This window comes from Anas platyrhynchos, chromosome 13 (assembly GCF_047663525.1).
Source record: "Anas platyrhynchos isolate ZD024472 breed Pekin duck chromosome 13, IASCAAS_PekinDuck_T2T, whole genome shotgun sequence".
NCBI lineage: Eukaryota > Metazoa > Chordata > Aves > Anseriformes > Anatidae > Anas > Anas platyrhynchos.
In genome coordinates, this window is record NC_092599.1 from 20,469,299 (window position 1) to 20,483,777 (window position 14,479).

General features: G+C 36.2%; 1 protein-coding gene across 2 annotated transcripts in view; it reads right to left on the bottom strand.

Moving 5' to 3' along the window:
* Nucleotides 1-857: 857 nt before the first annotated feature.
* DCP1A (decapping mRNA 1A) overlaps nt 858-14,479 on the bottom strand; it is a 35,957-nt gene continuing 22,335 nt past the window's right edge. For both annotated transcript variants that reach the window (XM_027467505.3, XM_027467506.3), the window contains 4 exons: nt 9,512-10,276; nt 7,060-7,125; nt 6,116-6,334; nt 858-4,852 (listed from right to left, as the gene is read on the bottom strand). In XM_027467505.3, coding sequence (XP_027323306.2) covers nt 4,772-4,852; nt 6,116-6,334; nt 7,060-7,125; nt 9,512-10,276 — 1,131 coding nt within the window. In that variant the 3' untranslated portion in view covers nt 858-4,771. The remainder of the gene's footprint in view (nt 4,853-6,115; nt 6,335-7,059; nt 7,126-9,511; nt 10,277-14,479) is intronic.

A 14,479-nucleotide genomic window follows, 5' to 3' on the forward strand; every position in this document is an offset into this window, starting at 1 on the left:
ACAGACAACATCTAACAGAATTTAATGCTGGATGTTAGGCCATTTCCATTTTTTTCCTCAGTTCTGTTTAAGAAAATCCCTGATTTGTGTACTTGTTTTATATAGCAGCCTTCTGTCAGAAGAGGAGCACAGAAGCCAGCTCAGTGTGAACCAGCAGAGCAGCAAAGGCTGTTCCCCAGTGACCTCTCATGATGCTGGGTACACCTCCCACTCCGACTCCTAGGGGAACATTGTACCTGGCTGCTTACACCCATTTGAAATAGGAACAATTTAGGGACTTCAGTGCAAGATTTTGTTTAATTTCAAAATCTGTTCCAACAGAACTTCTGCTATGGTTTTTCTCCTTAACAGCCTCCACTTAACTGTGAAGCTTGGATAGAACAGTTGCATGACAGCAACCAGGTATGGTAACTAATTCTTTTCCCAAGCTGATCAACGACCAGCATTGGATTCATCAAGTATCATGTGGCATGTCTAGATTGATGAGAGGGGGAATACATTAAAAATGTGGTAAGGAAAAGCACTAAAACCAGTTACAGCTGCTCTTACAAAACAGTGAACCTGCAACTGCCTTTCTTAATGTGGAAGGAAATTAGTTTATCAAATTCAAAATGCAAGCTCACTTACAGCCATGCAGAAGAAGGCCAGATGCTATTACAAGTGACAGATGCTATTCTGAACCATCCTTCAAGCAGGCATTACTACATCCTCTTTCATAAAGAAATGCCATTTGTTTTTGCCCCCAGAAACCGAGATGTTTGAATTTCTTGTTTGGAAAACACTAACCCCAAGTCAAATCTGAATTTACCCTCCTAGCAGGCTACTAGCTCTAGAAACAAAAGGAAACATTGGAAGACTTTAGGAGGTGCTGAAACATTTGTTTTGAGGTTTTATTACAAAAATATATTTGCAAACATACAAAATTTTGGATGAAAAATGCTCATTCTTAAACATTTATGCAATAACTTAATAACTGCAAACATACATAGGTGCTATAAAATCCATACCATACTAAAAATGTTAATGATGCAGTATCTACATTTATTGACTTAAAATTGTTCGGGTTCCGTTTCCAGAAATCTGTCCTGAAGCCTCCCTTCCCCATGGTTTTCATGCTTAAAGAACATGCAGATGAGTATGTAACTGGTGCATCCACCGAAGTGGTAAAACTCAGAAATTGCTAAAAGCACATAATGTACATTAAAAAACACAAAACAACCATATGCCCATACACTGAATAGATAAATATAAATAGACAACCAAATTAAAGATACTGCAATTTTTCCAACTTGAAGTAAAGATATTGCATCTTAACATTTCCGTAACATTGCCAGACAAAACTGAGGTGATATATATTGCACACATTCCTCCTGTTAAGATACGCTGTACAAAGCAACCAAAATAGCTGGAAAAAAGGTGGGTGATTTGTTTAGAATACTATTTAAAACAAAAAGTCCCAAATTAACATTGGCTTTTAAAAATGTTTCAGAAAGTACATCAGTGACTACACATGGCATAATGGATTTCAGAAATATACCAAAATGAAGCAATTAGAAATGCAAGCAAAAGTGAGATACATCCAGCAGTGAGTTTTTAAATATTATATTGAGTATCTATACACAGTTAAACATATATAAGAAATCAAAATGAAGTACTTAAATTTTTTAAACTTTATTCATTCTGCAAATCTTGTTTAATTTGGAAAGATATACATCTTCTAAGTTAACAGATGTTAGGCACCTTTTATATAAACTTTGCATTATTAAATAACAGCAGATAAAGTCTAACTACAAAACTGAGAATTCCAATTTTCCTGAATAGTTCAGCAGCTGTAGGTTTTTAAACTGTCTTTGATCAGGCTTTATTTTTTTGTTTTTAAATTAAAGTGACTTTAACATTAGCCACAAAAAATCATGCTTAGATAATGCAATTAATTTGGGTAGCATGGTCTAAACTAACTTTTTCACTCTCAGAACTAATAAGTATAATCCCATTAACCCAGTAGTTTTATTAAAAACCTCCACACACTTGAAAATTGTCAAAATAATTTGCTGTGTTGATCCATGGTAACTTGCTATACCCTAGTTATAGATACATGCTGCTAACACGAATCAAGCACGTCAACAAACTGGTAGTTTTAGGTTTATGCAAAAAGTTTAAAAAAAAATCAGGAATAAGAGTTTTTAAATAACATAGTCTACATTAAAAAATTCCAAGTTTTACACTGTAGTTAAGCTTGTGTATTACAATGCAACTTATCTTTAAAGAGATTTGTCTGTTCAATCTACTACAGAGTGCTACTCTGGCACTCATAAATCAATCTCTGCAGTGTATTGGAGGACACCTACATTCATTCCAGTGTCTGCTGGCTATACATATACAGGCCAGGCCAGACCAGACGTGTTCAAGATGAACAGGTCTGCTTGTATTACAAATGATTTCACTGTTTCCTTTCCAATTCATTTTAAAAGTTGGGGGAAACAAACCAATAACATATTGCTACTAATACATTAAATAAAAACAAATGAAGGATATTCAGGTGTCAGAGTAGAGTCAAACTCTCAAAGCAGCATTGCTGCTCAAAACAGTATTACTTTTGTCAAGTGTACACAATTTAAGAACTCAAAATATAACTCCTTCCATTGTTTCTATAGATCTTTGGATATGACTGTATTTAGCAACCAGTATAAATATTCATCATTAGCTTTCAATATCTCTGTTCTTAGAAACTCATTAAAACTTCCTCCAAAGGAGCTGGAAGTTGTACATAAAAAGCCAGGAGTTAGGAACTTCATCTTTGCAAAAGGAACTCTGTATTTGGTTTAGGCTATATAATTTTGTTCATGGGAACTGCTCATTGGTTTGCTCCTTTTAGTAAAAATTTTTCTAAACAATAAATTGAGAACTTAGACCTAATTTGAGTCTCATTGTTTATGCACGTTTACAGTATCATAACTCTAGAATTTGTGTAGGAAGCTCCCATTTTCCTTAACAAGGCTCAGTGTCTATATTGCTGAATTCAAATGCTACCATTAAAGCCAATACAGTTCTTCATGAATGTGCATGATATTAGCATCATTCCCTGAATCTTCCATTTTTTTTTTTTTTTTTACTTTTATTTATTTATTTTTTTTTTTTTTTAGCAAAATACTATATATTTTAAACAGAAACATTGAACTCAAAGGCTGAGAAGAGCTCTTCAGAAGGCAGGTAGTGCTAAAGAAGATATATTTTTTCCACTAAAAAACTATGAAAAAATAAAATAGATAAAATACATAAAACGTAAATATTTGTTTTATCTAAAACATACCAATTTGTGAAAAGTCACAATTAAAGCTCAATTAGTTTCCAATGAAATGGCCTTGACTACGTCAACATGTACTAATCCTTAGGATACATATACATATGTATGTTTTTTTTGTAAGGATCCAAACAATCTTTTTCTTCAATTTCAACAGTGCTTGGGGGCATCATAACTCAATACAGATCATCTTTCTGCTCAATAAACCAAAACTTTTCTACTGCAAAAGCATCCTTTAAAACTACTATTGCTGGAAAAAGTTGAGACCTGAAGTCTTATTAACTACCTTTGTATGACTTCAAGAAACAAATGCAAGCTATAGGCTAACCAATACAGCAGCATAAGAAAATATAATTAGAAATTTTTCTGACTTCAAACGGGAAAGTATGAGGTTAAACTCTTACATTACTGAATTATGAAATCACATAAGAAACACTAACAGGTTAACTACATAAACTTCATAAACAAGTATGAAGTTTTTACTACATAAACATACTTCAGACTATGAAGTATGCATTAACAATCTGGGGAGAGGGCAAGAGAAACGCATGCATTTGTTCCCTATCTGCATAGTTTTCAACACCGCAGTTCCAACACAACTGAAGAATGAAACCCAACTAAGATATGGTCCATCCTTAAGCTAAAAGGGAAACCAAGTATTTAAAACTATTTCAGTCAAACACTACTCAGTGGAAAAATAGTCTTTCAGTGGTGGTTTCTTAACTATACATTTAAACCAAAATAACTTCAACATACAACAGAATTATTCCATTGCTTAAAAACGATACAATCACTGAAGTTTGCATATTTCAAATTCCACCTTTTTAGAGAAAATGGCCTTAATCACTTGGATACCTGTTTAATGTCAGGGATGGAGAAGCAGTACGATTAATGGAATATATAACAGATGAATTGATGTGCATTAGCTAGAGACTGTTAATGTATTGAGCAAATCACATTTTTAAACATTTTGCTAAAGGTTTAGCTCTGAAGGCCTGGTGTCCAGATCCCACTCTTCCCCACAACTGCCAACTTAATCACACGGCATTTTGCTCTCACCTTAAAACTGGAACTAGGTTCCCACAACAAAGTTTTGTCTGGTGTGGTGTAGTGTACTGTACTATGTATTTGCTAGTTTAGAAAGTATGAGTCTGTAATCCTTGAAAACTGAATACAGCTAGGAATGAAAGCCAGCACAAACACCTGCATATTCCATTAATGCAAATGAAAGATCATATGCAAATTAACTCCCTTCCCCAATAAAAACAAAGGTTTGCTGGTGATGATCACAGTGAAAACCTAGATCGCTTCTGAGAACATTACTTTCGTAAGTATTTAAGGAATAGTCTTTCCTAACAGGTTCAAATTCAAGACATTGAAAACTAAATATTCTTTTAAAAAAATATTAGTTTTTTAGATGAGGCATAATTGTTTCTAAAGTGGTAATATTCTAAGTAGATTTAGCTTCGATTATAGCTTAATGTTGTCTGTATTCTTGGTTAGGACTTGCAAGTAGACTTCGTGAATAGTGTTGAGAAAGCGGGAATCATTCTGCAAAAAAAAAAAACAAAAAACAAAACATCAGAACATTAGCAAAAATATACAAGAAAAAGTATAATTTAAGTCCATTTAAGCTATGCACAAAGATTCCTACTTACGTTGCTATCTACCTGAGGGCTAAGGCAAGGGAACTGGGGCAACTTGATCTGGTGGGTGGTATCCCTGCCCACATCAGGGGGTTGGAACCAGACAGTCTTGAAGGTCCCTTCCAACTCAAGCTTTCTATACATTTATATTAATTCTATGATTTAAAAATTCCTGTCAAAGCATTACCAGGAAGTGAAATTGTTTAATTGATAGACAACATTTAGAGAGATTTCCTGAGTCCTACTCCTTCAAATGGTATATATTTCTCTAGGCTGAAGACGTAGTACTCTTTCTACAAAAATCTACAGAGCAAATTTATGCATCTTGCTTGGAACATTCTGTAAGTAATCCCATGCTACAGGGTATGTCCATTTTGGCCTATGTTCAGCTGTCTCTATAAGTAAAATGAAGATTAGAAAGTTGGCTGGAATATTTGTCTCTAAAATCACTACAGTGATTCAGACTACTGGGGGGAGATTCTCTAATGAGAATAAGACTTCTGGCAATTGAGCTCAGTTGCAAGTCTTACAAGTAAGCTAGTTTAGGTCTTTAAATAAAAAATACCAATATGCAAATTGTGCAAAAATAAACAACATAGATAAGTCAGGCAATCTAGCTGATGTTGGGATCTGGCAGTGGCCCTTTTGATCATAGCTTTTTCCACTAGGAAGATATCCTTTGCTATTTTAGACCTGTGTTTTGGGTGTAAAACCTAACATTAGCATGTAAAGAGCAAGAGAATCCTGAGTTAACACAGTACAGCTGTCACAGCAACTTCTACTGGTTACCTACAAATCTCACTATGGCTACTCCCAGCATTACACATTTAAATCAGCTGAATATTTTAGTCACTAGGGATGGCAACACTAGAGCTTTGTAAATTCCATTTCAAAGACACATACTTTGGTTAAAGTACAAGAACAGTTCTAGGTAAGTGGAAACAGGAAAGCTTTCCCAAGGAAAGACAGTAAAAACAGTCCCCAACCCATACAAAGTCTTCTACAAGTGTAACTTTTTCCTCAGGTGTCCACAAGTTCATATGGATGTAAAACTCTGAAGCAGAGTTGTCCTTCCAAGTCTTCCTCCCGTTTCACAACCAAAGTCTCAGTACTGGCTAGTCTACTTGGAACCCCATCCCTCAGATATGGAGTTCTTTAAGGACAGGACCTTTATTAGATGTATCAGTGCTTCTTGAAGCTGGGACCTACTGAGAACAGTAGGAGGTATAGTCTGAATTTCTGTTGTTCCAAGTGTTAAAGGTGAAGAAGAATTGGCTTTATTTTCCACTTCAATAGCTTTTGTAGCTGACTGTTGAAAAACACTAGGAGACAAGAGTATTGAAGGAGCTACTGTAGTTGTGGCTGTAACAAACTGTGGAGGTGTGACCTGTAAAAGAACAGAAAGTCAGTGAGCACCACCTCCAGTAGGAATGAATGCTTTATTAACAGACAGAGATAAGCATAAAAAAATTTAAAAAAACCCACGCTATTACTACAGGTCAGTTCAGTATTACAGAATAGTTATTCATAATGAGGAGGTATCTACCCATGAAGGGTACCTGCCCAAGGGCAGTTCTAATAACTTTAAATTTGTATCTAGATCACCAGATCTTGCTATTACAAAGTTTTGTAGTGGTAAATTCGGTTATTCTTTTCTTCCTCTACCTGCCATTTTACTGTCCTGGTATCTTTTTCATGAAACACAAAGTATCTCAAGAACACTGAAAGACGGCAAGGCAAGGATTACATTTTATGCCTCTTGGGTGCTTAATGCTCAACTGAGGATAATATACACCACAACAATATAGCATAAATACTTAAAACCAAAAACCAGTTCTAATGGTGTTAACGCAAGACTGCAGAGCCAAAAACGTACTTAAATTTCTGCATTTGCACCAACAGTAAGAGGTACTGTAATGTATGACTGACTAATCTTCTGTCCTAATCTTCCTCACTTCAGTACAGCTTGTTTCTGATCCATCAACAGCATTTTAAATATGGTCAAAGTGGACAATATGACTGTATGATATGGCAATGATTACCATCCTTTAAAACATCTTAAATTTTATTTTAAAATCAAACTGAATTTGTTGAAGGGTTTATTCACCTTACCTGACTTGTTTTAGATAAAGTCTTTGTCTGTGGAAATACTTCCGATTCCTTGTTTTGTTGTACAGTCTAATTAAAAAAAAATAAATATATATATACATAAATTACAAGTGAGTATCCGCAGCTCAATTTTTATATAAAGCTGCAAAAATCTAAGTACCAACAGATTTTAGATGTAGTTCATTCCAGTTTGTAACAGTTGGAATTCATTGTTTATGCTTTCAGTATTACAGCAAACTCTTAACACAGTTATTAAGAAAGTCTACCACAGTTAAAAAAAAACAAAAAAAAAAAACTTTAGTAAAACATTGAACAGGAATCAAATGCATACAAAATGAAGAGTTTAATTAGAGTGTAATCAGTATGGCAAACTGACAGGATGCTAAATTCAGTGTTTTTTCCTAGAAGGTTTATCTAAATCCCTCCACAGAAGTGAAATACTGTTGTCTACTAGATCTCTGTACTTTATATCTTTACAAATGACATCCAGGTATCTCTTTAGTCAGATTTCAAGACTGTAATATAATAAAATTATAGGATTATAAAAGCTTAGAAAACAAACAAACAAAAAGCATGTAGATAAGGTACTTGAATAAATTCACCTTGCATTCTTGGAAAGGCTTGTTATAGCCATTTGGAAAACCTCAACAGAGAAAAAAAAACATTCTCAGGTAAATGATAACCTGTATCTATAATGACAGAAGTCAAATGAGCTTTCTGAAGTGGTTACAATGACAAGATCAAATTGCTAAGACCTAATTAGGCAAGAGTTAGGAAGTCTTGCTAGTTTGAGAGAACATATTTGGAGTATGAAGAACTTTGTCTAACAAAAATACATACACACAATGGACCTCATCAAAGAACAGAAGGGTGCAAGACTAGCACATGAATCGGAATTCATAAGGTTATCAAAGCAGACATTGAATAAATCTAGTAAGAGCAGTTAGAGATACACCTCGACAGCTTTTCTAGATGTTTAAAAACATCATAATCCCAAGTCAAATCTTTACCAAGGTTCACTAGTACATGGAGGAAAGACACTGCTCAGAATGTACAGTTCTTCAACACTAGATCCAGACCGCTGCTCAGTGTTGTACTCTGACCTCCTCCTCTCTGGGCAAAATGGATCAGCCCAAACATCTCAATGGCTTGCAAAATAACCCTAGCATACAGCACTCAAGGCCTTCTTGAAAGTTTTCAAGAGCAGCAGTAGGTTATAAATGGGGTAATTAGAAAGACAGCACAATGAGAGCACGCCCATTTAAAAAAAAAAAAAAAAGTGGTAATAATCCTTCTAAAGACAGAAGAGCCACATGTGAAAAATACAGGGCATTTACTGCTTAGGGTGTTACAGGCAGAAGCTTGTAATATATATATATGTATAAAAAATATAAAAATATATATATAATATTATATATATATGTATATATATATATATATATATATATATATATATAATATATTAAAAAAAAAAATAAAAACACAGAGTTGAGCTGTTTGTTAGATCTGTGTTATGAGTAAGTCATCACCATTACCACAACAAAAAATAGTGGTATCAGCTGACCCAGACAAGACTGTTGAAGATTTTGCTGAAACCCAGTGGGAAGCACTGGATAATAAAACAAAATAGGAAATTCATACAGGTATAGCTGTAAGTAGTTTTGTGTGATAGCTTTTTTCCTTGCATTCTCACTGTCCCTAAGATGCAACACTAACTGACAGAAAATTTAAAACACAAAGCACGAGCATAAATCTTACAGAGTAGCAGTAATATTTCCATCTAGTCTCTCAAAACAAGCTTATTTATTTGGGTTATATCGAGGCACAGACAGTAGATTTGCCTGCAAGAAACAAGTTTAGAAGGTCCTTTAGAAGTGATACTGGGACAAAAGAAACCAAGAGGGTCAATTAGACAGAATAAATCAGTTGATGATCCACGTTGACAAATAACAAATAACATCTCAAGGTAGCCCAGAGGGATTCCCAACAGAAGCGGTCAGTATCAAAGTGTTATGAAACACCCAAAGCTATATAATCTGAATCAGGAGACAATTTCATACTTTCAAAGAAAGTACAGGCTATATTTCCACAGTAGCAACACTCCTAACACCATCTGACCTGTAACCTTCAGTCCTTTCTCAGATCAGACTCAGCAGCACTTCTCTAACCCAAGTATAGGCAAGTTCCTGAGGATACATTCATCCACTAATAGCACCAGCCTGAAAAAATTCCTCCTCTGCAGACAAGTCTGTCACTGATAGCAGATGCTAATGACCAAAATTAGATTTTGAAGTTTGCAATTCAGTCACACACATTAGAAGTCCTTATTTTTTTTTTTTTTTTTTTTTTTTTTTTAGGAGCAATATATAGAAGCACATTTTCAAATGGAAACATTTGAAATATTTGTAGCCAATAATAGCTTAAAGCTTTACAGGTATAAAAAGCCACAGAATACCTGCAGAGAAGGGATTATCTTGTTGTTCAAGGTTGATGGTTTACTGTGCGATTCTTTGAAGCTTTCTGGTGTTGCAAGCTGGCCAACCGAGGCAGAGGTGTTTGGTGTTAAGGAAGTCTTAGTGAGAGACTGCTGCGGCATTTGGTCATGCTGTGGGGTCAACCTGAGTTTCTGGAGAAGATCAACACTTGTATGGGACGTATTTGAGACAGTTCCCGTATTTGTTGATGTCAAGGGTGCTATAAGCTGACTTTGGCCAGCCATTAGATTTTGTGGAGCGTGGTTCACTTCGGATGGTGGCTGATTCACTAGTGGGGATATCTGCTTGGCAGCTTGCTGCATGACTTGCATTAAACTGTTGTTTTGCTTTAGGCCAGGAAGCCTCTGAGCAGGGGCAGCTTCCATTGTTGAGGCTGAATTAAGAATAGGGCTTAAACGAACTGAATAGCTTGAAATGCTTTTTACATCAGGCTGGGAAACTGAAGCTGGAGGTATTAGCATAGGTGTTAAACATTCCTGCTGATTCAAAGGATTGGCACTGATTTTAACGTTTGGACTTTCTGATTTCCCTAGTGGTTGCTGTATTACTGTTGACTGGTCAAAGGAAAAAGGCAAGAGCAAGTTTTGCTGCTCTCTGGCAGAGGTGTCAGTCTGCAACTTCTCCCTTCTCTCTGCATTGGGATACGGAGGTGCAGGCTGTTCCTTTGGGACAGAGGTTCCAAACAGTTCTTCCAAAGTCAGATGCTTTGGCCTCGACTGAAATGTCTACAAAGAAAGGAAAAGGAAGGTTACAGAGTCAATTTAGGAATACCCAAACTGTGAGAAGTACAGTGATGTGTTACAAATTCAAGAAAAGTATGAATACAACTAGGTCAGATACATTTGAAAGACACCAAATTTTCTGTCACTTTTTTTTTTTTTTTTAAACAATCATAGTCTCAAGCTAAGCTTGAAGCCAATTCGTCGCTTGTCACTGGACTCTACCTCCCCCAAATTGCACACTTTTCCCTTCAGCTTGCATTATTTTTCTATTCCAAACGCCTCCAACTCTATCTTTAAAAACTTCCATTGCAGTAAGTGTTTACATTCCACCACTTGGCTGGAGTACTTGGGGCTGGGGGAGAATATTCACATTTCTTCAAGCATGACATTAAAACTTGAAGTAACCCATAGCAATCATACAGCAGTGGCACGAGGGCAGGATGCAGCCACAGTAGAGATGCCACCTTCACAGCACTTTCTGTCTCTACATCCTTCTATAGACAGACTGCACTACTAGCACAGAAGGGGGACAGCTCTGGTTTCTGCTATTAAGGTGATGCCTGCCATCACTGATCAACCTTAACTACACAGCACACTTGGTTGGGGGGAGGGGGAGGAGGGGCCAAGGAACAACATATGTTTTGAACCAATGCCATGCAGAATTTATAGTACTGTAAATAATTAAATGGTCTGAAGGATGGGAAATAAAAAGAGAAGCCTGAAGGTAAACAGCTTATCTAGCAGTACATGCCTAGACAGTTCTCTCATTTTCATCAACATTGCAGTGGATGTCACCATAAGTAAAAGAATCTGTAAAAACCTAAAAATATGTATTAATTTCCTTGAAAAGCATGTACATGTACACATGAACACACTGACCCTTGAGTCTCTTACACAAATATACATCGAGCCCACAGCACTGACATTGCTAGAAAAATCTTAAGGACTTTCTATTCCTAATATTTTGCCTTACTAAACAGCATTCCCTACATTAAAAGTCAACACAAGGTTAGCAAAGAATGGCTGTCTACTAGGAGTTTGTGTAGTATTGTTTTCCCCCCCCCAACCAAGTTATCTTGTGAAAAACAGTCACCCTTTAACTATCAAAATAGATGTTGGCTTAACAGAGGGAAAAAATGCTTCTTTCCTTATTTGAGAAGAATCCATAGGAAAACAGGATTCCTTGCTGAACAGGAAAAATAGCAGAAGTACTAACAAGGCAACCAAGGTAACACAGTAATAAAAATAACCCAAGTGACTAGTCCTCACTTTCTCCTTCAAAGGAAAACAATAACTATCAACAGAATGAGAAAGCAAATTGATAGAAAAAAAAAAAGTAGGGTTGGCTAGGTCTCCTTGCGTTTCAGGTGTTGAAGAGACAATACAACACAGTTCTGAATTACTTAACAGATTGCAAACATTTTTAAAATGCCTTAATAAAAAGAGATGATCACAGCTAATTAACCACAGGCTCCTGTATACCATTTTGCAGGGGAAAATAATGCATTTTCTTCAGCAGTATAATGAGAGAGTCTGAGTTAACCCCTTATGATACACCTGCCAGTTCTACCATGAATTACTCACGGTTTATTCCAAGCCAGCCATTTTACAGCAGGTATTTTAGCTGAATTAGTTTAAAATGCATTTTTCTAGTGAGAAAAACAGCTACTAACACCCTTATGTTAAATTTTCCTGCTTTTTTAGGTTGTGCAGGAAGTTACATAAAACAGCTGGACTAAAACATGACATTCTGTTCAGAAGAGTGAATGGCCCGCAGCGAAATTCCAGTGCCTTGTGACGGTATGTCTAAACAAAGACACTATTTCACAATGACAATTACTGCACCGCGACATTGCCCTGCTCGTTCCAGTGTTACTAACATTGGTAAGGGCAACGAAGGAATGGCAGCACTGGTAGCATGCAAGCTGCCTGGCAGTCTCAAGCTTGAAATCACATTGACTTCTGCCAAGGTTACTAACTTGTGCTGCTGACACTACTGATTTATTATTATTGTTATTATTATTATTATTATTATTATTATTATTATTATTATGTTAAGAGAAAATGACTACTCTGCATCAACTCTGCTTTTCACCTCCATTTGAGTAACTGACTGGCTTTCTTTTATTAATACATTAAAATTTTCACCTAATGAACACGAATCTCTGCCGTGCTCTGCACGCAGTCAGATTAGCCCCTTACACATAACACATGACACATACAGCTTGAAACATGAAGTTCATTCCCAACCTGAGGGATAAAACACATCTTGTGCTTGACTCATCTCTGGCTGAGGTGTATTTTGGACATGTCAGCAACTCACTGTGTTATGGACACCCTTCTCCGCAAGGGGTTGAAAAAAAGGCAACAAAATCCATTTACTTGACAGGAACAGAGTGCTGCCCAAAGGGTTTCTCCAGGAATTATTTCAGATATATCGAGGCATGGGAATTAGCAGTCATAGCTGGCACATGACATCACTGTTCTAGTTATATTTTTGTGTTGGTGATGAGCAAAATTAATTTCATAATACAGCTCGTTTTCTTTTTGAACTGCCAGGGTACAGAACTTGAACTTCAGAATATCATATGACATTTATTTTTTCTTCCCAAATCTGTGATGTCTTTAGCATGAAGTGAAGGTAGTCAATCAACATACAGTTATGACATTTTGGAAGGGTTTCAGGATCTCACAGTAATTATTGTATATATACTAGTTTTTAATTTCAATGGTTATCTGTTTTAATTAGATGAAAAATGTATTCTTACAGTTCAAATAACATTTTTTCCAGTCCTCTTCTAGTAGTCCACATTATTAAAAATGAAATTATGAACAAACATCTTGGTGCTGTATTTGAACCCAGCTAGCTTTACACTAGTAAAGCTGGTAAATTATCACTTAGATAACACAACTTTTTCCTGCATCTCCACAGCTATTATTTTAAATAGCTCAACAGAAGAGACACTAGAACACCACTTCACCTGCTCTGTAAAACTGTAGTTTCCCTTGAAATACTTTAAAGTAATGTATTACAATCTTAGAATTTTTAGAAATTTAAACATTAGAATTTATAGATTTTTTTTTTCCAAGAAAAACTTTGAAATTAGAATTTTTCCTTAGCTAGTTTCTACTGCTCTGCAAGCCCATGCACTGTCAGGCTGGTCACTTCAGCTGATCACACATGCACAGCCTCCACACAGCAGCCAAAAAGAAGATTTCTTCTTTTAAAAGCAAGACACAACCCTGTTGCCAGGCCTCAAGATCAAGCATGCAGCAAGCACAACTGGCTGCCAGGGGTCAGTCTATCACTTGTGCTGGTCCAAAACCAGAGGTGCTGCTGAGAGGGCAGAAGATGCCATGAGAGCCAATAATCCTTGCAAGTTTCCCCTCACCCCGTTTTAACACACTGATTGTTATTACCCCAGCCCCTTAAACAGGTTTCTGCTACTCATACCGTAGCCCTAACCTGTACTAGAAATTATTTATTTTTACTAAAAAGTAAGTATGTTGTTTACAATTACTAAATGCAGTGTTGCACGCATTTTCCTAGGGCATTTTCCAGAGGCAGTGCTTTATTGCATCCAAAACACAACAATAAGCTAGGACAAGGAGCTGGAGGCACACACTGTGGGGCATTTTCTGGAGAGGACCACTACTGACCTTTCTGTCCCCACTGGGTGGCACTGTAAGCAGGCACAAGTTACTGATGTGTTAGAAAGCATTTAGTTGTTGCAAAAATTATTAGTATTTTTTAAAAACGAACCTCCAAGAAGCACTGTATGAAGCTATACGTCCCTTGTGCATAAAGGCAATGGAGCCAATTACTGAACTATCACTGCCTATATTCCAACCACTCCAGTGATGACACTAATTATTTTTATAACAAGTTTCCCATGGTTCATCAACAACATTTACATGAAGCATGTTATTTTCACTAGCATTTTTACAGTAGTTTAATCTTTAATTACAGAAGTAATACTAGGCTTTAGAATTTGTAGGTATCTGGATACATGCTGATTGAACACGTATCTAATAATTATCTGACAGACATCTAAGCACTGTATGTGCACTAGAATTACCATAAATTTGAGCAACATCCCTCACTGGCATCACTGAAACAATTCTGGAAGATACTGCTTAATGCAGAGGAAGGAATACACTGTCAAAAAAGTCTAAACAAAACCGAACAGCAACACAACACCTCTC